Source organism: Osmerus eperlanus, chromosome 13, assembly GCF_963692335.1.
Source record: "Osmerus eperlanus chromosome 13, fOsmEpe2.1, whole genome shotgun sequence".
In the NCBI taxonomy this organism is placed as follows: Eukaryota; Metazoa; Chordata; class Actinopteri; order Osmeriformes; family Osmeridae; genus Osmerus; species Osmerus eperlanus.
This window is the reverse complement of record NC_085030.1, coordinates 14,095,146-14,119,369: the sequence shown is the minus strand read 5'-3', so window position 1 is coordinate 14,119,369 and position 24,224 is coordinate 14,095,146. Positions and strand designations below refer to the sequence as shown.

General features: G+C 47.7%; 1 protein-coding gene, 1 long non-coding RNA gene and 1 pseudogene across 6 annotated transcripts; all 3 read left to right on the top strand.

Moving 5' to 3' along the window:
- The first annotated feature begins 11,341 nt into the window (after nucleotides 1-11,341).
- LOC134032847 (T-cell immunoglobulin and mucin domain-containing protein 4-like) lies at nucleotides 11,342-16,419 on the top strand. 2 transcript variants are annotated; one of them, XR_009932057.1, is made up of 6 exons: nucleotides 11,342-11,755; nucleotides 11,824-12,276; nucleotides 12,422-12,468; nucleotides 12,652-12,745; nucleotides 14,034-14,852; nucleotides 15,148-16,419. XR_009932057.1 is itself a non-coding variant. In XM_062476904.1 (5 exons), exons 1-5 carry the CDS (start codon nucleotides 11,716-11,718, stop codon nucleotides 14,183-14,185), a joined length of 786 nt encoding a protein of 261 aa, XP_062332888.1. In that variant the 5' UTR covers nucleotides 11,342-11,715; the 3' UTR covers nucleotides 14,186-15,014. The 2 variants fall into 2 exon arrangements, 1 of the variants encoding a protein (XP_062332888.1); XM_062476904.1 differs by lacking the exon at nucleotides 15,148-16,419 and having other exon boundaries at nucleotides 14,034-15,014.
- Nucleotides 16,420-17,063: 644 nt separating this feature from the next.
- On the top strand, nucleotides 17,064-19,642 carry LOC134032375 (hepatitis A virus cellular receptor 1 homolog; annotated as a pseudogene).
- Nucleotides 19,643-20,766: 1,124 nt separating this feature from the next.
- On the top strand, nucleotides 20,767-23,391 carry LOC134032379 (uncharacterized). Of its 4 annotated transcripts, XR_009932011.1 has the most exons (6): nucleotides 20,767-20,873; nucleotides 21,092-21,115; nucleotides 21,584-21,660; nucleotides 22,105-22,222; nucleotides 22,475-22,506; nucleotides 22,910-23,391. It is a non-coding gene; the product is annotated as an uncharacterized LOC134032379 (long non-coding RNA). The 4 variants fall into 4 exon arrangements; XR_009932009.1 differs by lacking the exon at nucleotides 21,092-21,115; XR_009932010.1 differs by lacking the exon at nucleotides 21,092-21,115 and having other exon boundaries at nucleotides 20,767-20,897.
- Nucleotides 23,392-24,224: the final 833 nt, after the last annotated feature.

Here is a 24,224-nt window from a genome sequence, read left to right as displayed (position 1 = left end):
TGGATTAAACCCTGTCTGAACACAGCAGGCAGGGCCAGACACTAAGGTGATCATGTATTACAGAGATAAGGTATTACAGGGATAATGTATTGCAGTGATAATACACAAGAAACGTGTAGCGCTGCAGGGCGAGTATTGGCTCTCTGGCCGTTCTACTCCCATGCTGAGAGAAGAAGAAGTCAGAGGAAATGCTGAGGGGCTTTGGAGGTGAAGGTCAAGATCTGTTGAAGGTATGAGTCAACAGCTATGCACAGAGCGTGCACACGCTGGCACAGCACACATCGTCTAGTAAACTGCTACTGTTCACATTGGGGGTTTCCTGCCCCCCCCCCCCCCCCCTAACAACCCCCCCCCCCCTAACAACCCCCCCCCCCCCCCCTAACAACCCTCCAAGGAGTCCTGCCATATCTTTCCATGTGAACACTGACCTGGGCGACTACCATGTGCTCCCTCTTCTCCTCCTCCTTCCTCGTCCTTCGCTTTTTTCCCACCCTGCATCTTAGCTCTTTGCCGAGTCTCAGCCCTCTTCACCCCGCTACACCCCATCCTCTCCTCCTTCTCCTCCTTCTCCTTCCTTCTCCTTCTCCTCCTTCTCCTCCTGTCTCCTTCCTTCTCCTCCTTCTCCTCCTTCTCCTCCTTCTCCTCCTTCTCCTCCTGTCTCCTTCCTTCTCCTCCTTCTCCTCCTTCTCCTCCTTCTCCTCCTTCTCCTCCTGTCTCCTTCCTTCTCCCCCCTTCTCCTCCTGTCTCCTTCCTTCCCCTTCCTTCTCCTCCTTCTCCTCCTTCCCCCTCCTTCTCCTCCTTCTCCTCCTTCTCCTCCCGTCTCCTTGTGTGGTTGGGCGATAAGCACAGCTGAGGGAAGTCTGTACACCTCGTTAGTTCCCAGAAGCCACTGCGGAGCAACTGCACGGGAGTCGAGTGGGGGCGGGGGAGTGGGGGGGCGGGGGGGGGGGGTGGGGAGTGGGGGGATGTGGTGGAGTCTGATGTGAGACTGGACGTCCAACCAAGAGCCAAGATGAGGATTTGCTGACAAATGTAATATTTCATGAACATTTTTATTTCCCCCCGATCCATAACCTTTTATTCCCCACGGTGCACTTGCATTGTTTTCATTTAGACTCGCACTGATTCGAGTCGCCCCTCTGAGCGTCCCTGCTGGAGTTGGTGGAAGCGCACAAGGACAGAGAACCATCTGGAGAAGCAATGCTGTCCTCACATCCCTGGGCCCACACACACGGGTAAGGACTGGATGTGAGACAGGGTAGCGGGTGGGACACAGTGGGGGGAGACACAGTGGGGTGAGACACAGCAGGGTGAGAGAGGGTAGGGGGTGAGACAGGATACATTGTGAGACAGGATAGGGAGTGAAACATGACATAAAAAGTGATTAACGTGCTCCATAAAAACAGCCACAACACACTTCACTCTGTTTAATGCCAGTGTTTACTTCAGTTGGAGGGCCTGCCTAGGTGGCTCACATTGCAGGCATGGCCTGTGCTCTGTTTATGGTTAGCTTCAACCCTAATCAATAGCAACACTTTGTATTATAAGCATCTTGCAAAGATAACTGTATTGAGTTTCAACAAATTACAAACTGCAGCAACTGGTTGAGTTGGATAAGTGGCTATTGTAGAGCTTTTTTTTATATTCTGTGTGCGGTGAAAATGGGGTATTGAAGAAGAACCAAACTATGTTTGTTGGCGAAAGTTTATTTAGCTGTTGGTTCCTAGCAACAGGAAAGGACCCCAGCCAGTACCAGAACATGATTTATTGCTAATCACAACCCATGGAGATCATTTCACGTAACTAATTTGTTTTTTTCCTCTGCCTGAGGTATCGACGGGAGCCTTTAATCGTCATTAATGGTTACATTTTCATTTCCAAACAGATTTAGGCAGCAGAAGCAACAGAAAGCAATTAACAATGAGCCGGAGGTTTTAGAAAACCAACATTTAACATAGTTTAGTTAATTCTCTAGAGGAGAGTTCCAGGGCCTTGAGGGATCGAGGCTGGAGTTTCCCTCTGACTTTTAAAACCGGCTCCCCCAGTAGAGGACAATAACAGGAACCAAGACCCCAGAAACACACAGCATGGCGTCTCTGAACGCACCAAGCTCTGGGTGACCCAGACCCCAGAGACACACAGCATGGCGTCTCTGAACGCACCAAGCTCTGGGTGACCCAGACCCCAGAAACACACAGCATGGCGTCTCTGAACGCACCAAGCTCTGGGTGACCCAGACCCCAGAAACACACAGCATGGCGTCTCTGAATGCACCAAGCTCTGGGTGACCCAGAAACACACAGCATGGCGTCTCTGAACGCACCAAACTCTGGGTGACCCTGCAGTAGCCCATCACCTCAAACTGAAGAAGTCTCTAAAAACAAACTGGATGTATCAAGGTCTTGGTAAAAAGTCAGAGTACTCCATCCTTATCTGAGCCCTGAGGGCAAACGTCTGAAGAGGAGCTGGGATAGAAATATGATGAAGTCATTTGCATGTATATGGATAAGGCACAACATGGTTATCATAATTCATGAATATTTTCCTGTCAAAAAATAGGCTGTGTGATGACTCACATGCACACAGACAAGCAAGAAAAGACAAGGAAAGGCACAAACAGAGAGACACACACACACACACACACACACACTCATACACACAAACACACACAGTGAAACTGGGAACTGTCCAGAAATTTGTTCTTTTCGCATAGCCGTGTCCTGGATTACAGTACATCAGCCAAAAAAGTATCAGTACAAAACAAGCACAGCATGAACCTATCGCAATAATGATATCGACTAATTTGACAATTCCACAATGGCCCTGGTAAACATACAAATACCTATACCTCTACTGACATTTCAGTCTAGGTTTCAGTAGTATTCCACTGAAACCAGAATGATAGAATGGAAAGGTTTGGGTTCCTGTTCCGTTGTTGTCATGACGGGCCATATAAGGAAGAGGTGATTACTAAGGACTGCTACGTGCACATATAACATGTGCCTCCCCAGGAGAGATCTGGATTTAGATGATACTGTCCAAATATGTTCAGTTATATTTTTTGGGAAGGAAAGATTTTTATTGTTTTGTATTCTTCCCATAAATGTTTCAGTTGTTATAAATCTCCTAATCATGAGGCTATATTTCATGGAGTCAACTGTATTTTTTATGAGAGGGTACATTTAAAAAAAAAAATTATGATGTCGTGCTGCTTGTTATATTAATACTACTTACACTGTATTCCTAATCAAATCATGTGAAATATTTACACTTCATTCAATGTTCAAACAACACATGTATTGTTCTTTGAAGACAACAATTTATGGGTTGAGTTGCCTTATTAGTACAGCAACATGACAATAGCTTAACTGTTCACATAAAACACACTACTTCCTCCACCACAACTGTATGTGAAACAGATCTAAAATGACATCGACCATTTATCACTGAAGCTGAAAGGTTAAAAAAAGATGCTACTTGGCAACAGTAGCCTAACTGAGCACATTATTCCAGACTAGACCGTGTGTCTGTGACAGGAATTGAAGCAACAGCGTCTACAATTCCACCTCACACAAACCTTGATCTAAACCATCTCTCCTTTGTGGAGCCGACCATTACTGGCATTACGTATTTGTTGCCAAGTTTGAATGATCACGCACATATTTGATAGCCTGTATTATGTACGAATGCAAGATCAACTGTACTCAGTGGGGTCTGTTAAATAGTCATTGCACAACTTCGCAGTTTTAACCCCCTCCTGTGTGAGCAATCACGGTGGAGAGGCTCCTAAACAAGGAATGTGAACGCTTGAACTAAAGGAGTCGCGGATGAAGCTGGAAGAAAAAAAAGAAAGAAAATCCAAACGGGAGGCAGATTTCCCTGAGGGCAGGCTGATATTTAACAAGCAGCGGACTTGTAACCTTCTCTCCCATTCCTCCCCGCACACTCACCGCCTCCGTAGCCCGGCAAGACCCAAATCCATAAAGCCAATTATCTTTCCTCTGCTTTGATGTTGAACTTGGTATGATAACTCAAATGCCACGAACTACAGTGTCCTTAAAGATTGAATGAAAGAGAACTATAAAAGTTCAAATTGAATGGTGTGTAACTTTAGTACGCATGGGAGATCACTTAGGCAGAGTTAATGTGAGCAGGATCAGACCAGCCCTGAGATGGTATTAGTGTAATGAAGAAGTTTACAAGGGTTTCTAAGTTTTACAGACCTAGCGATGAGAGGCCTGCAGAATCTCCCTGTTTCCCTCCGCTCTCTGCGCTTGGCACTCTGCTGCTGGGCTAGATCCCCTGACGTGTTATTATGCCTTAATAAGTCAAGTCTTTGTACCATCATTACTCATGTTATTATACCTGAAGTCACAGATTATTACCATCTTGATTCATGTTATTATACCTTAATAAGTCAAGGCTTTACATCATCGTGTTAATAAGTCCCAGGTTCATACGATCATTTCACATGTTATTATACCTTAATAAGTCATGGCTTTCTACGATCATTAATCATGTTATTATAACTTAATGAGTCATAGAACAACCCTAACCCTAACGATAATTTATAATGTTACCACACCGTAATTTGTCTTGTTTTATGAAAAGCGGTGTCTGTACCAGTCCTGCTATCTGGAGGCAGGATCTATGGACGAAAAACGGCTGTGGAGACATTGATCTGGATCTCCTGATCAACATCTACAGCACATGTCTGGTAGGAAGGAAAACTGGGAGCAGATATGTGTGTGTGTGCGTCTATGTGTGTGTGCTTGCATGTGTGTATGTTTTTGTGTGTGTGTTTGTGTGTACTAGTAAAATACAAGATCATTGCTGTCTAGACTAGCTGGCTGTCTGTGACTCCACAGAGGGTATGCTACAGAACATGTCAATAAATACTGGGTCTGTCATGTGACTCGACGTGGCTTGTGTTATTCATGGCAGGATGTGAGTACTATAACAGGGCCTCTCAACACACACACACACACACACACACACACACACACATTGACACACACATACTTGCACACACACACTTACTTGCACACGCACACAAACAAACAAACACACACACCCTCAGGCCTAGACTTCCTAGTCTTGCTCCTAATATTAATGAGAAAACTTTCCTCACTGCATATTTGGAGAAGCATTGATTGAAGGATTGATATTGATTGACTGACTGGTAGGACATTTTAAACTGTCTCGGTCTCTTGTTTAGTTCTCCTTGGATCAAAATCAATGTTGTTATTTTAGTTTATCATAATTTTCTTGGCTTTTTCATTTTGGTCTGTCATTCAGTCCCCCCCCCCCCCCCCCCCCCACACACTCACTGTTGACACAGCTAGGCCTACTCTCTGGCAGGACCAGGGGGCATGGCACAATTAACTGTTTATGACCTCTGGTTGGTTATGAGAGCAAACACACAGTTTGACTATAAGGGTCCAATAAGTGGAACGGATGCAGTGTCGTTTCACATGGTTGAAGTTCAAGGTTCAAATCCAGTTTGTTCTGGTGTTCCCTGTGACACCGCTGCTGGTGACGGGTCAAGCCGTCTAACCGCGAGCGTTTGGCTTGCAAAGCCTCATGGGAAGATGTCAAAGGGGAGCGATGGCGTGCAACTGCACCAGGCCAGCCTGGAGAGAAAGTGTTTTGAGAACCAAGAGTTGACATGTGATGTTTTGACAAGACTTTCTATTACTGAGACCTGTTTTACTGTGTTATGTTTTAACTGGTGATCATATCCAGGGTCCCTGCTATATTTACATTCTCTATATGAAGGGATTCAGGGACTATGTTACCTGTAAAGAAAATGGCACAATCCACAAGGAAGTTTAAAAGATTTTTTAACTAAAAACTAAAAGTTTATCCCCTGTAACGAGGCCCTCTGAGAGTTGTTAAGCAACACAGACAGCTCAGTGCCAGTGGAATGTCAATTCCTAATTTTGGAGTAGCCCACATCTTTCCAGCCAAATATGTTCCAGCTATCTTTTTCCAGCCAATAGCCTTCAGGTTTTTCTCTTTGGCTTATTCAGTGAAACCCCTGTCAATCAAACTCGAGCTGATGTAAATCGGGAGAGTATCTATTCATTTCTAAGTTTCATTTGTAATGTTACTTTTTGCAGCAGATTAATAAAACTGAGCAAACTTTGTTGGTAAAACAGTTTTTGGGGGCTTTCATCAAGCGCCTGACCGTAACGAATGCTCCTGAAAACAGAAGTCTGTTTCCTGTGTTTTTTTGTGTGCCAGCGAAGTGAGCTCTGTTTTAGACGAACAAGGCTGGTCTGGGTGGGAACCAGCACGTTGAGGAAACACATTGGGTCTGTTTGATATGAACCCCCAAGCAGCAGAGAGGCTAATGAGATGTGACATAGTGTGACACTGTGCTAATGACACAGAGCAACTACTCTCAGCGTTTCCTCAAGTCGTGCTCGTACTGTCGATGTTTCTAATAGTAAGGAAGAGAGAAACAGAGAGAGAGAGTGAGAGAGACAGAGAGTGAGAGAGTGAGAGAGAGAGAGAGAGAGAGAGAGAGAGAGAGAGAGAGAGAGAGAGAGAGAGAGAGAGAGAGAGAGAGAGAGAGAGAGAGAGAGAGAGAGAGAGAGAGAGAGAGAGAGAGAAAAATCCCAGTTTTGACAGATTGGGAGCCCGAGTTGTTTGTGTTCTTAGGGATTTTGAGCTCGTAAAACAATCTGAGGAGTTTCAGTCGAGGCAGCCAACAGTTTGTCCATCCTTCCTGTTATCTTTTTTTAATAATTGTTTTTTAATTTCCATCCTTTCTAAATGGAGATCTGCGTGGAATATGGAATGTTACACTGGAACTCGGCCTGCAGTCACGGGTTCTAATCACCCTGAAGTCATGACTAATATCCGGACATAGTAATTCAAACATTCCATTATGGAAATATAATTTATCTTTTTTAATTCTCTCTCTCTCTGTCTCTTTGCGTCTCTCTCTTTCTATACCTCTCATCCTCTTCCCAGGGGTTGTTAAAGTAAGATGTGATATAGTGACACTAAACTCACAGTGTGGTGGTTTCCTCTCCTGATTGAAATGCTGCTGATGCTGTGAGAACTTCAGCCGTCTGAGAGAGGCCCTGACCATGACCAAGTTTCCATGGCGCTACCCGCGACAGTGTAACAACGTCTCTCTTGTGTTCGTCTCACACAATGCAGCAGGAGACGAGACGATTGCGCAACCTGCGAGTAGTGGTGATCGAGAGAGACGGAGAGAGAGACAGAGAAGTAGAAAGAAAGAAAGAAAGAAAGAGAGGTAGAAATAAATTGAGGAGAAAAAGAGAGAAAGGGATAAGGAGTGTGAAAGAGAGAAAGAAAAAGAGAAATAGGGAGAAGGGGGAGAAGGGGATGGGGTTAGTGTGTGTGTGTGTGTGTGTGTGTGTGTGTGTGTGTGTGTGTGTAAAAGACAAAGTGAGAAGGGGGAGTTCAGGGAGAGAGAGAGCTAATGCTCGAGAGGGAAATGATAGATGAAACTAGGCCGTGTATATCAGGAAAATTAGCAAATAATTCTTTGCAGGAATGTGAAGCTTTTATATTAAACCTGGAGATGATGATAAGCTGAATTATTCCATATTTTGTACTTTCTTGGCCATGTTACCACCAAGTTATGCTCATGAGTTATCGAACCTTCTCTTTTCATCACCTCCTCTCTCCATCCTCTCCTCATCCTCTCCTCATCTCAACATCCCCTCCTCACCAACCTTTTCTCCTCTTCTCCATCTTCTCCTCACCTCTCCATCATTTTGTCCTCATCTCCCCTACAGCCTCTTCTCATCACGCCAACCTTTTCTCATCTACATCCTCCTCCCCTGACCTCCTCTCCACCCTCTCCATCATCACTAACAGCAGTGAGCAGGCTGCATCCCTGCAGGTACCGTAAGATAAAAGACCGAACAGAGAATGTCGTTAATAAATTACAAAACGACACAGTTGAACTCCACTCTAAAAACACTTCAGTAACTAAACAAACGCTCCAGTAAAGTACGTCTCTCTGAAAAAAAGGAAATGAAAAACATAACCTGTGAGGTGGTGTCACCTTAAATCATATCCCCAGTGCAATCATCAAAAGCTTTACCACCCTGCTGGTGACCTGCCCTTGTCTGCCCTGCTGAATTTACGTTCCCCCTGGATACCCCCAGTAGTCGTCTAGCTGGTGAGGTGTCACACTAAATCAGGTCTCCTTGGGACTTCCTGCATGGCTCCATCAGAGTCCTGACCAGCGGAGCCCGTGTTCATCACCTCTGTCACCTATGCCTGCTGGAGCTCCGGGTGAGTGAGCCCACTTCAAAGACATACAATAGAGGATCTGTCTCTGTTTCTCTCTCTCTTTCTATCTGCCCCCCCCTCCTCGTTTTCCTGCCCATTGCTTTCATAAGCTCTCTCTCTCTCTCTCTCTCTCTCTTTTCATCTGATTTCCGCACTCTCTTTCTCTATCACCCTGTATAGCATGTTTTCCTCTTCTTTCTGTCTCCCACTCTTTCTATTCCCCTCTATCTATAACTCTCTCTATCATCCAACTACCCACCCACACACACACACACACACACACACACGCACACGCGCGCACACACACAATCATTTTTCTCATGACCCCTGCTGTGTCAAACACTGAGGCCTGGTGTCCTTGGTCGGTGTCAGGCCCAGACTGGAGCTACTCCAGCAGGAAAAAACAAGCCGATAAACACTCGTGTCGGATGAGGGTGCAGGATGGAGGTCAGAGAGCCTCCACCATCACAATAACCCCCTCGGACCTCTGTGCTGCCCCAACCCTGAGAATGAACAGCCTGCATAGATAGCAGAGTTGGGTGAACTACTATTTGCAAACACTTGGGTGCACTTGATTTATTAAGAAATCATTTTCTCCTCTCCTCAGCATTTCTCCACCCTGCATAACAGTAATAAGTGTTGGCTCACATCATGTGAGAAACAGAGGGACGAATCTGTTCTCAGCAGAGGGAGAGTAGAGGGTCTAGATCAGCCGTCTCTCTGCTCATCCCTTCTCACTCTCCCTTTCTGTTTCTCCCTCTCACCCTCGTCTCTCATTCCCCCTGACTTCCTCTCTCTCTTTCTCTCTTTCCCTTCCTCCATCTCTCTCTCCTTCACTCCTGAGGAGTGCTTCCGTTCCCCCCCCCCCCCCTCTGGGTATTAATAGGGTGGGGTAGGTTGGGGGGTTGTGGAGGCATTGAGATTGTCCCAAGGGGTTTTGCTGTACAGACAGGGAGTAGCGACTGTAAATCCGCTGTGTTCACACACACAGACGCACACACACACACACAGAAAGAGAAAAGTATGAGTTGTACTCCATATACAGTCATTTCATTCAGCCACATGCCCCCCGCAAATCCTTCCAGTCTCACTGGAGACTGCTGGCTCAGGACACATTCTTCAGTTCCTTCTATCCTTGTCCTGAGAGAGAAAGAGAGAGAGAGAGAGAGAGACACAGAGAGAGAGAGAAAAGAGAGAAAAGAGAGAAAAGAGAGAAAAGAGAGAAAAGAGAGATAGAGATAGAGAGTGTGTGAAAGAGAGAGTGAGTATATTTGCAGTATCTTCTGAGTGCTTTCCTCTGTCACTGCCAGACCATCAAGGTGCATGAGAATGCAGCTATAATTGACAAGTCCAGATAAATAAAGGTTCAATTAGTAGAACCAGACAAAACAACCTTTCAGACAGCTTGGATAGGGACCTCTCGTCTCCATGGTGACTGGCCTTTTCTCCAAGGGCCCCGCCCAGCTCAGTGGCAGGCAGAGCTGAGAGGAAGAGTGGAAGAGAGGACCTGATCTGAGGGTGATAACACCGGGTACATCCAAACATTTACCTTAAAGAGAGAGAGAGAGAGAGAGAGAGAGAGAAAGAGAGAGAGAGAGAGAGAAAGAGAGAGAGAGAATGCACTTGCTAAGTGTTTCCATGATGATCAGACATGGGTGGTTCACAAGCTGACATGACCCCCCCTGTGGGTCCAAGCACTTTCTTTTTAACAAGGATAAGACACAGGAACACTGTTCAGATTCAGCCACATTCACTGTAAATTGACTAGACAAGCAATTCCACTTATCTATAAAGAACTAAGCATGCCGTTCTGTACATGTGAATGTATGCGTCATGTGGTTGGAATGACAGAGTACGGTAAGCAGACAGATTCATCTAGAATTGTATGGCCCCTTTCCTCTCCTCCTCTCCTCCTCTCCTCCTCTCCTCCTCTCCTCCTCTCATCCTCTCCTCCTCTCCTCCTCTCATCCTCTCCTCCTCTCATCCTCTCCTCCTCTCATCCTCTCCTCCTCTCCTCCTCTCCTCCTCTCCTCCTCTCCTCCTCTCATCCTCTCATCCTCTCCTCCTCTCCTACTCTCATCCTCTCATCCTCTCCTCCTCTCCTCCTCTCATCCTCTCCTCCTCTCCTCTTTCACTCTCTTCCTCTCCTCTCCTCTCCTCCTCTCCTCTCTCACTTTCATCCTCTCCTCCTCTCCTCTCCTTTCCTCTCCTCTCTCACTCTCTTCCTCTCCTCCTCTCCTCTCCAGTAAACAATCCCGAGAAGTCTGAAGGGTGGAATGCTACTTCTTGTTCTTTCTTCCTCCTTTTTTATTGCAGATCAGCAGAATTATCTCGGCCCTACATGAGTCACCACTGTCACGCTGGCACAGCCACAGACCCTGCCAACTACTGCAGCGTACACCAACCCTGTACCCACCCTGTATCTACCATGATTCAAGCCTGCATCAACTTTACATTTACATTTATGCATTTAGCAGACGCTTTTATCCAAAGCGACTTCCAAGGGAGAGCTTTACAAAAGAGCATAGGTCACTGATCATAACAACGAGATAGCCCCAAACATTGCGAGCAGCCAAAACATGAAGCATACATTGTGGAAAACCAAATAAGTGCCAAAGGGAAGAACCATAAGAGCATGTAGTAAAACAAGTTACAAGTTACAACCTTGTATTCACCCTTAATCTACTGTACCTCTGATCTTCACTGGTCTAACCTGGTCTGTTGTGGTCTACTCGACATTACTATACCCTAACAGTTCCAATATTAGCTCCGCCAGGAAGTGAAAGTATGTCATGGGTGTTTCTATACCAGACATTAAAGTTACAGTAGAAGCAAAGGTGGACTTGCCCACATTCAGAACGCTTGCTTTATGTTTTTGTTCATCTACGCTGGAAAAGGGGGTCAGATGTGTTGTTGCTCTAGTGTGTGTCATTTACTGTTGTCTTGATTAAAGTGGCAGGCGGAGGCCAGAGGGGGTGTAGCAGTGTTGTGCAAAGTCCATGTTTCCTGTTGAGGAGTGGGTGAGAGGTCTGGTGCATTGAATGCTCTCCATATGGCAGATAAGGGCTCAGTGCTGATCCTAACACATGAATTACAGTCAGCAATTATCAGGACTTTATAGGCATCGGACAGTTCTTATCAAACTTTTCATCAGCACAATCTATAAATTAATTAATACCGAACGGAATCAAATCTTTGAAACAGAATTTCTGAATGACCATAGAGAAGCAGATGGCTTTACATGGTCGAGGTTGAAGCAAACTGCTCTTCTTACTGGCCTAGTCCGTCTACTTCCTTTGTGGTTGGTGGACATAACAGGAAGTTGATTAATCACCAGATGAACATCAGGTTCTGCTTATGACGGGGCATGTCCTTAGATGGGTAGCAGCACCATGATCCTACACAACTCTGTCTTCTTCTGTATGATCTGCAGACATGTTTCTTCTCTGCTGCCTTCTCTCTGCTCTCATCAGAGGTCAGTTTTTTATTCTTATCCTGTCAATATCTGTGTGTGTGTGTAATCCCCTCTCCCTCTATCTCTAGTATCCACACCATGTCAGTCCAGCCTGTGTCTGGTTGGCGTCGTCGGGCAGAACATCACGTTGCCGTGCTGGTACAACAGACATTCCAGCGGGATTCTCAACGTGTGCTGGGGGCGGGAGACCCTGCCCGCATTCAAGTGCTCCGGGACCATCGTCTCCATCCAGGGAGGCAGGGTCACGGACCGATCCTCCCCCAGGTACGTGCTCCTCAGTGGGAGAGAAGAGGGCAACGTGTCCCTGACCATCCTCCATGCTCGGGAGAGTGACTCGGGCGTGTACGGCTGCAGAGTGGAGATCCCAGGGTGGTTCAACGACCTCAAGATCAACATCCACCTCACCATGGATTCGGACAGTACATTGCAACATGAATCTGACCAGAAATCTGTTGCCGTAGTGTCGGCTCGCCTGGACCCCATCACCATGTCAACCGCAAGGCCGAGGGACAAGGTACAAGGTAAGCACTCACTGGACTGTCCCTGCTGTCAGAAGCAGACTCAGTTTACACGTGACCCTAATCAAACACCACAGACATCACCCTGCTTTAGGATAGCAAACTATATTTGAGACAGATGAAGTTTTCAACTATTTCTCTTCTGCAGAGATATTGACACTGGGAGTTGAATCTGACAGCTTGCTCAGCCATCAGGTAACTCAAACATAAAAATAATGTTGTGTTTATTTATAAGTAAAGTAGCTCATATAGTTCGGGAAGTATTTATTGTAGGTTGTGATGATTTATCATAAATTTATATGGCCGCTAGGGATTTTCAAGAGGAGCAGGACAAATAATTTAAATATTTGAAACTTGAAATAATGAAACTCTCTGCAGGGACAGCAAAAGGTGACCGTGTTGTTGATGCATTCAGCGAAGACGGCTGCCATCTTCCTGATCCCACTGGCAGCAATCCTGGTCTTCATCCTGGGTAAACACAGGGGCGGGGCTAATCCTAGTCTTCATCCTGGGTAAACACAGGGGCGGGGCTAATCCTAGTCTTCATCCTGGGTAAACACAGGGGCGGGGCTAATCCTAGTCTTCATCCTGGGTAAACACAGGGGCGGGGCTAATCCTAGTCTTCATCCTGGGTAAACACAGGGGCGGGGCTAATCTTAGTTTTCATCCTGGGGAAACACAGGGGCGGGGCTAATCCTAGTCTTCATCCTGGGTAAACACAGGGGTGGGGCTAATCCTAGTCTTCATCCTGGGCAAACACAGGGGCGGGGCTAATCCTAGTCTTCATCCTGGGGAAACACAGGGGCAGGGCTAATCCTAATCTTCATCCTGGGTAAACACAGGGGCGGGGCTAATCCTAGTCTTCATCCTGGGTAAACACAGGGGCGGGGCTAATCCTAGTCTTCATCCTGGGTAAACACAGGGGCGGGGCTAATCCTGGTCTTCATCCTGGGTAAACACAGGGGCGGGGCTAATCCTAGTCTTCATCCTGGGTAAACACAGGGGCGGGGCTAATCCTAGTCTTCATCCTGGGGAAACACAGGGGCGGGGCTAATCCTAGTCTTCATCCTGGGCAAACACAGGGGCAGGGCTAATCCTAGTCTTCATCCTGGGGAAACACAGGGGCAGGGCTAATCCTAATCTTCATCCTGGGGAAACACAGGGGCGGGGCTAATCCTAGTCTTCATCCTGGGGAAACACAGGGGCGGGGCTAATCCTAGTCTTCATCCTGGGCAAACACAGGGGCAGGGCTAATCCTAGTCTTCATCCTGGGGAAACACAGGGGCAGGGCTAATCCTAATCTTCATCCTGGGGAAACACAGGGGCGGGGCTAATCTTAGTTTTCATCCTGGGGAAACACAGGGGCGGGGCTAATCCTAGTCTTCATCCTGGGGAAACACAGGGGCGGGGCTAATCCTAGTCTCATCCTGGGGAAACACAGGGGCGGGGATAATCTCACTCCTCTTCTCATTCTGCTGAGAAGCAGAAGTGAGCAGCCAATTGACCATCAGTGGTGTGTGTTTGGGTGTGTGTGTGGGGGGGGTTTGTGTGTGTGCGGGGGGGGGGGTGTGTGTGTGTGGGGGGGGGTTTGTGTGTGTGCGGGGTGTGTTGCGTGGGTGACACTTCCTCTTACAGCTCAAGTGGAAATAATTCCACATAACATGCTGCTCTGTAACCTAGAATTTGCTTCCAGATTGCAATGTTGCTTCGACAGAAAAAAAAACATTGTTTCTGTTGGTGTGTCTCGTCTGTCAACACAGGGAGATGGAGAAGACAGAGACTGGAGATGACACCTGGCCAGGAGGAGAACATCTACGAAGACATGCAATCGTTTGCCAGACAGGGAACTGTCACCAGTCAATCTCTGACCGCACAACTGAGTAATGTCAGCAGCCAGTCTCCTGGGAGATAGGGCAGTGTGACAAGATTGAGAGAATAAATCGGTTTTATTTTATTTTAAATTTTCAGTGCTGAGCAGAGGTAGCCTATAGGATCATCGCTCTTTAACCCTCAGAGCTTTGTTACCAGCTTCAGTAGAGATGAGGCTTCTACACGGAAGGTCAGGAGTTCAAGCTTTCACACAGGTACAACGTACACGCTTTGTTATCTGTGAAGAGTGTTCCCTAATTCACCACGACGGAGAACACATTTCAACTCTTATTTGTTTATCAGAGAGATTAAGGAAGGAAATATCAACACATAGGCTGCAGTATAGTTCTGTACTGTCTGACATGACCGGTATTGTCGTGTGTAACCGGAGCTATATAAATACACACCGACTCTATGTGTTACCAGTACACTAGCCTAGAAACCTATACGTTTTGTTTGATTAGCTTTCTGTGAGCTAGCATTCTGGTGAACCTGGAAGTTGAGATGTTTTTAACCCCAAATGCCTGAGACCTGCTGTTCATCTCAATAGGGTTATGGTTATTGGTTAGGGTTAGGGTCGAGTATGTATACATGGTATCTCCCATGCCAGCTCCTGCCGGTCCACCTGCAGAAAGCAGAGCCACAGCGCCATCTGGTGGACAGCAAGTGTACGACTCCAAAGCGACAATGCTGTCGGAATTCTACAACCGGTATGCTCCCCACAAAGGACTATAATACAATTTTGAATAGAATGCCTTAAAGTTTGCTACTGTACAGAGAATACCTTTTAATACATGATTTATTTAATGTCAATTATTTGTAATTATTTGTACACGATACTATGCAACCATTAAATGGTCAGTCAATTTAAATCAAGTCAATTATTTTTCTTCGACTACCACAGAACCGTTAGTTCCCACTGTAGATAAAAAAGGTTCACTCCCATTAGAAATATGTTCTTCTGTTTATGCTAATGTCTGTGAGAAAAATAACCCTGTATCTCAGTAGGAGCATGCAGTCCCATGAAGAGACTGTGGTCACTCTTGTCACGTGTGTGAAGGAAACTGAAGAGAGGAGAGAAGACAAGCTGGTGTTTCACCTCCAAACTTTCACTTCTTACATATAGTGGTACTGTGAGTTGCACAAAAGAGTCCTTGTTTCACACGCTGTAAACCCAATCAATTCAGAATCCGTCGTCGATTCAGAATCTTTTGTGCCACCTGATTGTATCAAACAATTTCAGTAATCTAATCTAAATCGAATGTATTTAATTAAATACGAATTTATACAATCTATTGATTGATCGAATTACCTGTTTTGATTATTTACTCAAGAGATTCGAATACCAAACAGTTTGATGTCATCAGTCTCCCCAGAAGTTTAGAGTTTTTTTTTACTACACACACATGTTATCACACTTCTCCTACACTCCCTGATCTCCAGTAAAAACAAGCCGAGTGTCTCTAAATCTCTCCGAGTTCCTCATATTCATTCTCTCTTGATTGGGAGGAAAACATTTTTGAGTCACTGTGGAGATACCCAACAGACCGATTTATCCGTGTTGTTAAATTAATCTACAACGTGTCCGCAGCCTCCTCCCACACTTCCTCTGTGATCCAGAGGTGAGCGACGGCCAGAGTTCGACCAATGAGGAACCAATACCAACTCTGTGGTCCTCTTCAGGTCATCTGGTCGTGTTCACCACATATGAAACTGGCATTAATCGATCAATTAACCGCTTTCTAACGGTTTTGTTAATGTACTTGTTTTTGTGGATTTATTATTTTGTTGTTCTTTGTGACACTGTTTGCAATACAAATCAAACGAGTTTGACCTTGACGCTTACATTCTTACAGTAATAGATGTAGTCAGTGAGTGAGTCTGGTCACATGACACAAACGAGCCAGTGTGATAGGCGAGAGTCCTGCAGCCTCACAGTCTAATCAGTTAGGCCGTTGGAACCTTGAAAAAACCCGGCTGAATAGCTCCTCTAATAGCTACAATTGGTAGTGGAGGATAAACAAGGAACAATGGCATTCCAGACCCGTGCAGATATTCTCCTAAACCCACGTCGCCTCAGCACCAGGGTTGCCCGTCAGTAACATCCCAGACACCAGGAGTCAGATCACCTTTTCCTGCTGACGCGCCCAATCTCCTGCTCCACATCAGCACACGACAACAGAACATGCAGACTTGCAGGGGAACCAAAACCAGTAATAGGGGAACAGGCTAAGGTCCCATTCCGCTTCAGACGGACTCTATTGATGTGCTAATAGGATGAGGGGTAGGGGGGTGAGGGGGGATGAGGGGACAGGGGAGGAACGGGGCGGTGGGTTGGTTGGGGGGGGCGTGTGAACTGAATGAGGGGGGGGCGGTTCATAACACTGCCCTCAGTGTGGCTGTGTTCATCAGTGTGTTTGTGGCAGAGCTGAGCTTGTAGAGAGAACAGAGGGTGGCGTGGCGAAAGGGAGAGAGAGAGAGAGAGAGAGAGGAGAGAGAGAAGAGAGAGGAGAGAGAGAGAGAGAGGAGGGAGTGAGACGGACACACGGAGAGAGAGAGAGAGAGAGAGAGAGAGAGAGAGGAGAGAAGAGAGAGAGAGAGAGAGAGAGAGAGAGAGAGAGAGAGAGAGAGAGAGAGAGAGAGAGAGGGAGGGAGGGAGACAGACGGAGAGAGAGAGAGAGATAGAGAGGGGAGGGAGGAGAGTGTGTATGTGTAATAGAGAGAAACAGAGAGAGAAGTAAAGAAAGACAGAAGAGAGAGGTAGAGGAAGAGGAGAAGAGAGAGAGAGAGAGAGGAGAGAGAGAGGAGAGTGAGAGAGAGGAGAGAGAAGAGAGAGAGAGAGAGAGAGAGAGAGAGAGAGAGAGAGAGAGAGAGAGAGAGAGAGGGAAGAGGGAGAGGGAGAGGGAGAGGGAGAGGGAGAGGGGAGAGGGAGAGGGAGAGAGGGAGTGGTGAGACAGAGACAGGTCTACACAGAGGATCATGGAAGCCTCCTTCATGTTGCTGCGCTGGGGCTCTCCTCATATCGCTGCTCCATGGTAAGCCTGCCGCTCGTCTGGTAAACAACCACAGACCCCGGACAAGAGAGACTCAAACATTTATACCCATCTGTACTCTGAATACAAACATTATTGTTGATGAAACAATCAGTTGTCCTGACGATGTGGTTCAATTGATAGATTTGGTTTGTATATTTGGTTGGCTTGAGTTGTTGATGAAAAGAGGATGAGCTGTTTGTTCGTTAGTTTACAGTGTGGGGGCACCTTCATAGCGGTCTATAGAAGTCGTATTTCACATACTAGATAATGGACATAATGGGTCATTACTTCAGGATGGTGAAAGTCAAAGCAATGAGATGTACATTTTATACAGAAACAGATTTCATTGCACCTGGAACTTCTGTACATATCAGACAATCCTGTGGCAGAGCAGAGGTGGTGAAGTTGTTGGTCAGAACTAACATTAGAATGGTGAAAAAATGCACACTCTAAATGCTTTCGACAGGAAGTGGACACATTGCAGAAAATAACACATCGCAAGTTTCATACCAGTCACATGAAGAACAGTATGTTCCAGTTGCAGTGTTGCAGCTGTGAATTCCAGGAGATTCTCGTACATTTCTGATGTTTTGGCCTGAACAACAACTGAGCTACTTCACTTTTGGACCGAGCTGTGATGCGCTGAGTAGCTGCCACACAAGGCGCAGATCAGATGAACGCCTTCACGAGCCTCGACGAACGCGGTGTTCTTAATAAAGCAACCACTGTGTGTAAACAATAATACGAAAAACGATGAGTCAGGATCATCCATCTAGTCACTGTCCGGTCTCTGTACTTCCTGGTCTTGTCTCCATGACGACAGGTTGGAGCGATGCGGACCTGAGTGTCCGAGGTCGGGTCGGCCGGACGTGACCCTGACCTGCCGGTACGACTCGGGGTACTACGGCACTCTGGCCGTCTGCTGGGGCAAAGGTCAGATCCCCAACAGCGGCTTGTGGGGACGAGCTGATCCGCTCGGACGGCGCGGTGGTGACCAGCCGAGCGTCGGAGCGCTACGTGCTGCGCGGGGACCTGAGGGCGGGCGACGTGTCGCTCACCATCAGGCAGCTGGAGGAGGCCGACACCGGGACGTACGGTTGCCGCGTCGACATCCCGGCTGGTTTCAACGACCACAAGCACCACGCCACGCTGACCGTGGAGCCAGGTGGGAGAGGGACGTCTGATGGTCCATGATGACCCCGCGGGTGTCTGGTGACCGTTTCTGCCGCTGAGGGGTATTATTTCTCTCAGGGAGTTTCACATTTGTATTTCTCTTCCTCTGTTTTTCTCCTCCCCTCCTCTCTCTAACCCCCCCCCCCCGTCTCTCTCCCTACCTCGCCTCTTTCCTTCCTCCCCCCACCTCCCCCCCCCCCCCCCTCCTCCCCTCCTCCCCCCCCCCTCCCCCCCTCCAGGACCTCCAGACCCTGTGAGGCTGCAGCTGAGAGAGAGGAAGAGCAGGTCCCTGGTCGCTGTCCTGGACCGCTGCTTCCATGGAGGCAGCCCCCTCACTGGCTACACGCTGGAACACAAGAACATCACTGGTCAGGGGGGAACACGTTAACCATGCCAGATGCCACAACTTCATCTTGACCCCTGATCCCTGACCCCCTGACCCCTGACCCCTGCAGACTCCTGGACCTCGGCCTCCAGGACCAGCGTCGCCCCCCATCTGACTCGAGCCAGCCTGTCTAACCTGCAACCCCTTCACCACGTACAGCCTGCGCCTGTTCACTCTGAACACTGTGGGAGCCAGCCCTGCCAGCAACACCCTCACTGTCACCACGACGAGGAAGGTAACCCACACACAACCTAAACTCAGATGGGTAAAAGTAGAGTTGAGTTGTTTTGTGTGTTAATAATATATACGTACATTGTATGAGTATCTGGTTCAGAAGAATCACAGACATTTGTTTAGGACTCTGAACCTCTGATCCCCCGCCCCCCCAACACCCTCTCCTCTCCCTCCAGTTCCAGGTGGCCCTCCCCTGGACGTGCAGCTGGGAGCTCTGTCCTCCAGCACTCTGGAGATCTTCTGGAGGGTACAGTATCTCCTGACACGCCTTTAACAAGGGTCACGCATGTGATGTGTTTGTCTGTGGGTGGTCATGTTTGTGTTTTTTATCCCTACCTGCCCACCCCCCCCCCCACCCCCCCCCACCCCCACCCCCAAGCCTCCTAGAAAGGACCTCCATCATGGCATGATCCAGCGGTACATCGTAGGCTACAAGGTCTACGAGGACTCGCCCTCCTCCCAGCCCTGGAGCAGCCAGACCGTGTTCTACACAGGTCGCAGGCAGAAGCTGGTCCTGGAGAACCTCCAGACAGCTACACGGTACCAGGTGATGGTCCAGGCCGTCAACGGACAGGGGCCCGGGCCCACCTCCCCCCAGCTGGTCTGCTCCACCTGCAGGACGGTGAGAGCTGGGAGACAGTCAAACACCTTCCACTAGCGGTCAGAATCCTAGCTGTTCACTGAGGGTGATCATTGAGGGTTTAAGTTGGTTTAAGTGTCCTTCTATGGGTATATGTGAAGCCCTCTGTGACATCGCTTGTTAAAAGGGCTGTACAAAACGAAATTAGCTTTTGATTTGATAGCAACAACAAAAAAATCTGTCTATATAGAACTGTTAGGGTCACGCTAGATTGTGTGAAAGTTGACGCCCTCTGTAGTCAATAACGCTGTTGTGTTTCCTGTTGGGGGTTGTGTAAGGGTCAGTGTTGCTGTTTTTAACGTGTCCCATGTTTTCAGCGTGTCCCATGTTTTTAGCGTGTCCCATGTTTTAGTGTGTCCCCATGTTTCAGCGTGTCACATGTTTTAGCGTGTCCCATGTTTCAGCGTGTCCCATGTTTTAGCGTGTCCCATGTTTTAGCGTTGTCCCATGTTTTTAGCGTGTCCCATGTTTCAGCGTGTCCCATGTTTTAGCGTGTCTCATGTTTTAGCGTGTCCCATGTTTCAGCGTGTCTCATGTTTTAGCGTGTCCCATGTTTCAGCGTGTCTCATGTTTTAGCGTGTCCCATGTTTTCCCAGAACACACCACGTCCACGTCCTCTTTCCTGACAGGACGCCACGTCAGCACCTGAGGAGGAGCACGGTGAGTAGACCAGTATATCCTCTCTCTCTCTCTCTCTCTCTCTCTCTCTCTCTCTCTCTCTCTCTCTCTCTCTCTCTCTCTCTCTCTCTCTCTCTCTCTCTCTCTCTCTCTCTCTCTCTCTCTCTTGCTCTCTCGCTCTCGCTCTCGCTCTCGCTCTCGCTCTCTCTCTCTCTCTCTCTCTCTCTCTCTCTCTCTCTCTCTCTCTCTCTCTCTCGCTCTCTTCACTCTCTCTCTCGCTCTCTCTCTCGTGTTTGTTCTCTTATTCTTTTTGGGGATCTGTGAAAAACATAAAAAAGGAAGAACGAAAAAGAGGAGTCATCCTTCTCTCCCTCAGTCGCTCTCTTCCTTCCCTCAAACTCTGCATCCGCCATTTCCCCTCTCTCTTTCTTTTCTTTCTTTCTTTCTTTCTCTCTTTCTCTCCCCTCTCTATCTCTCTCTCTCTCTTACCCTGGAACACACCAGAGTGGTTAAAGTCATGTTCTCTGTGCTGTGTCCCTGCAGAAACACACCACTCCAGCTGTGACAGAGTCCCTTGACCCCGACATCCTGTGGGAGCAGACCACCCCTTCTCTAACTCCAGATACAAGACCAGACCTAACTCCAGGTACAGGACCAGACCTAACTCCAGGTACAGACACAGACCTAACTCTAGGTCAGGACCAGACCTAACTCCAGGTACAGGACCAGACCTAACTCCAGGTACAGACACAGAACCTAACTCTAGGTTACAGGACCAGACCTAACTCCAGGTACAGGACCAGACCTAACTCCAGGTACAGGACCAGACATAACTCCAGGTACAGGACCAGGACCTAACTCCAGGTACAGACACAGACCTAACTCCAGGTACAGGACCAGACCTAACTCCAGGTACAGGACCAGACCTAACTCCAGGTACAGACACAGACCCTAAACTCCAGGTACAGGACCAGACCTAACTCCAGGTACAGGACCAGACCTAACTCCAGGTACAGGACCAGACCATAACTCCAGGGTACAGGACCAGACATAACTCCAGGTACAGGACCAGACCTAACTCCAGGTACAGGACCAGGACATAACTCCAGGTACAGGACCAGACCTAACTCCAGGTACAGGACCAGAACCTAACTCCAGGTACAGGACCAGACCTAACTTCCAGGTACAGGACCAGACATAAACTCCAAGTACAGGACACAGACCTAACTCCAGGTACAGATTTCACCTCTGAAAAGCAATCCCTTACAAAAGAGTGAGAGTTTCAGGACAAACACGTGATGTGTTTCCTGTCAGGCTCGGACTGATGATTCTGCTTCCTGTTTCCTCACCCCACAGATCAGGAGGAAGTCAGCAGTCTGTCAACAGAAAGTGAACAAAGCACCACTTTCTCCAATAAGATTCAAGCGGTGAGTGTAACTGTGAATTTTAGACAATGAGCTCCATGAGTTGAATACCCTTCACTCAAAGCACATATTTTCTAAAACGGTTCTTCACCTTGGCGAATAAAGTTGCTATTTTGTGCATCCTCATCGCTGTTCAACATCGTCACATCGATCTGAACTCCTGGGTCACTCTTAATTCTCCTTCCTGGTCTTTTACTCCACCTCTACTTCCTACTTCCTATACCTCCCCTTCTCCTTCCGTACCTCCCCCTTCTCCTTCCGGTACCTCCCCCTTCTCCTTCCTGTACCTCCCCCTTCTCCTTCCTGTACCTCCCCCTTCTCCTTCCTGTACCGCTCCATCTCCTTCCTGTACCTCCCCCTTCTCCTTCCTGTACCTCCCCTTCTCCTTCCTGTACCTCCCCTTCTCCTTCCTGTACCTCCCCTTCTCCTTCCTGTCTGTCTGCAACAGATTAGCTCTAAGATGAGGAAGAAAAAGAGGCGGAGTCTTACAGAAGACGACTTGTTGGCATCATCATACCTGTGGTGCTCATTCTGCTCATCGTAGCCATGGCGTCCCTATGGCAACTGAGACGTGAGTGTTGTAGCTGTAGATGTTCAAATAAGGGATGCTTTCCTTCTAAGGGAGTCTCTTGGGCTAGGTTGGGTTTGTTGAAATCTATTCTGTTAAAACTATCCTGTTATTGTCTGTTACGCCCTCTGGTAAGCTCTGAGACGTGGCTTGTAAAATGTAAAAAAACAACACATTCAATTCATATTGATGCATTTTTCTCTCCAAGATGTGTCTAATTTCCTTCTCTTTCTCATTTCCTTTTGGTCTTTCTAGGAATGAAACTGGCGAAAAGGAAATCTTGAAATGTTGGTAGTAGACCCACCAGTACATTCATTTGACCCTGGTAAAATTAACAGTTTTTACCCTAATTCTCCTCGCCTCCCTCCCTCCATCCCTCCCTCCCCCTCCTCCCTCCTTCCCTCCCTCCCTCCCTCCCTCCCTCCCTCCCTCCCTCCCTCCCTCCCTCCCTCCTTCCTTCCTTCCTTCCTTCTTCCCTCCCCTCCCTCCCTCCCTCCCTCCCTCCCTCCCTCCCTCCCTCCCCCCTCCCTCCTTCCCTCCCCTCCCTCCCCTCCCTCCCTCCCTCCCTCCCTCCTTCCCTCCCTCCCTCCCTCCCTCCCTCCCTCCCTCCTTCCCTCCCTCCCTCCCTCCCTCCCTCCCTCCCCTCCCCTCCCTCCCCTCCCCCTCCCCTCCCTCCCCTCTCCTCTCCAGATCATGGAAGAACAACGGAGCAGTTGCCTTCAGTGATGTCCCACCTCCTCCCAGACCTCTAGACCAGATCAGAGAGCTTCAGCTTCGGAGAAGTGTAGAGATAACAGCAGCGTGGAATCTTACTAACTGAGACAGTAAATCAAATCACTGCAGATAATCGGAACCAATTGGGGAGCTCTCTGGTATTATCTCCCCAGGACTTTTGAATAAAAATTTGCATTCAGTAGTCAGGACAAATTTCCTTTAGAAATGTGTTGTCTACTTTTCCCCTTTTCTGGCTACTCTGTTTTAGCTAGTTTTTTGTTGTACTGCAAACTAATGTCCCTATTTGCAATGTGAGTTTTCTTTCTATTGGAGTTTTCTACTGTTTTGATCTAACATATTATTAACAAGTTGATTGATAAAAAATAATTGATGTGCATTTTATTCTTAGGGTTCGGTGTACCATTTATCCTGTTCTGTTAATAAATACTTTTTTCAGAGCTTGTAGTGGCGTACAACTGAGACATTTCAAATAAAACGTTACCGTAACCTAGAAAGTAACCTCACTATGAAGTAAGAACAGCAATAACTTCTGCTGGATCGATGGTTCCAGTTAAAAACGAACACTTCCCATCAGCGACCACGAGGGGGCGGCAGAGACACGCAGTGAGCACCAGCCCTATGATCCATCAGTCCTCCTGGGGAATCCTGCTGGATACACTTCCATCTGTCCTGTAAATCTCTTAATTGGCCTAATTAATGGAATGGCTATGGGGAGAGAGGAAGGTGTGTGTGTGTGTGTGTGTGTGTGTGTGGCGTACCTCAGAGGAACACATGAAACAGCTGGTGTAGAGGGAGTCCCCCTTTAATAGGGGAGGCTGGGGGGATACCCAGTACTGCAGACTCTCGCCTTTTCTCACCCCCTTTCTCTCTCTCTCTCTCTCTCTCTCCTTTCTTACCCCTTTTCTCTCTCTCTCTCTCTCTCTCTCTCTCTCTCTCTCTCTCTCTCCCTTTCTTACCCCCTTTTCTCTCTCTCTCTCTCTCTCTCTCTCTCCTCTCCTCTCTCTCTCTCTCTCTCTCTCTCTCTCTCTCTCTCTCTCTCTCTCTCCCTTTCTCAACCCATTTTCTCTCTCTCTCTCCCTTTCTTACCCCCTTTTCTCTCTCTCTCAATTTCTCACTCCCTTTCTCACCACATTTTCTCTCTCTTCTCTTCTTTTCTCATTCTCTCTTTCTTTCTTTCTTTCTTTCTCTCTCTCTCCCTCTCTCTCTCTCTCTCTCTCTCTCTCTCTCTCTCTCTCTCTCTCTCTCTCTCTCTCTCTCTCTCTCTCTATCT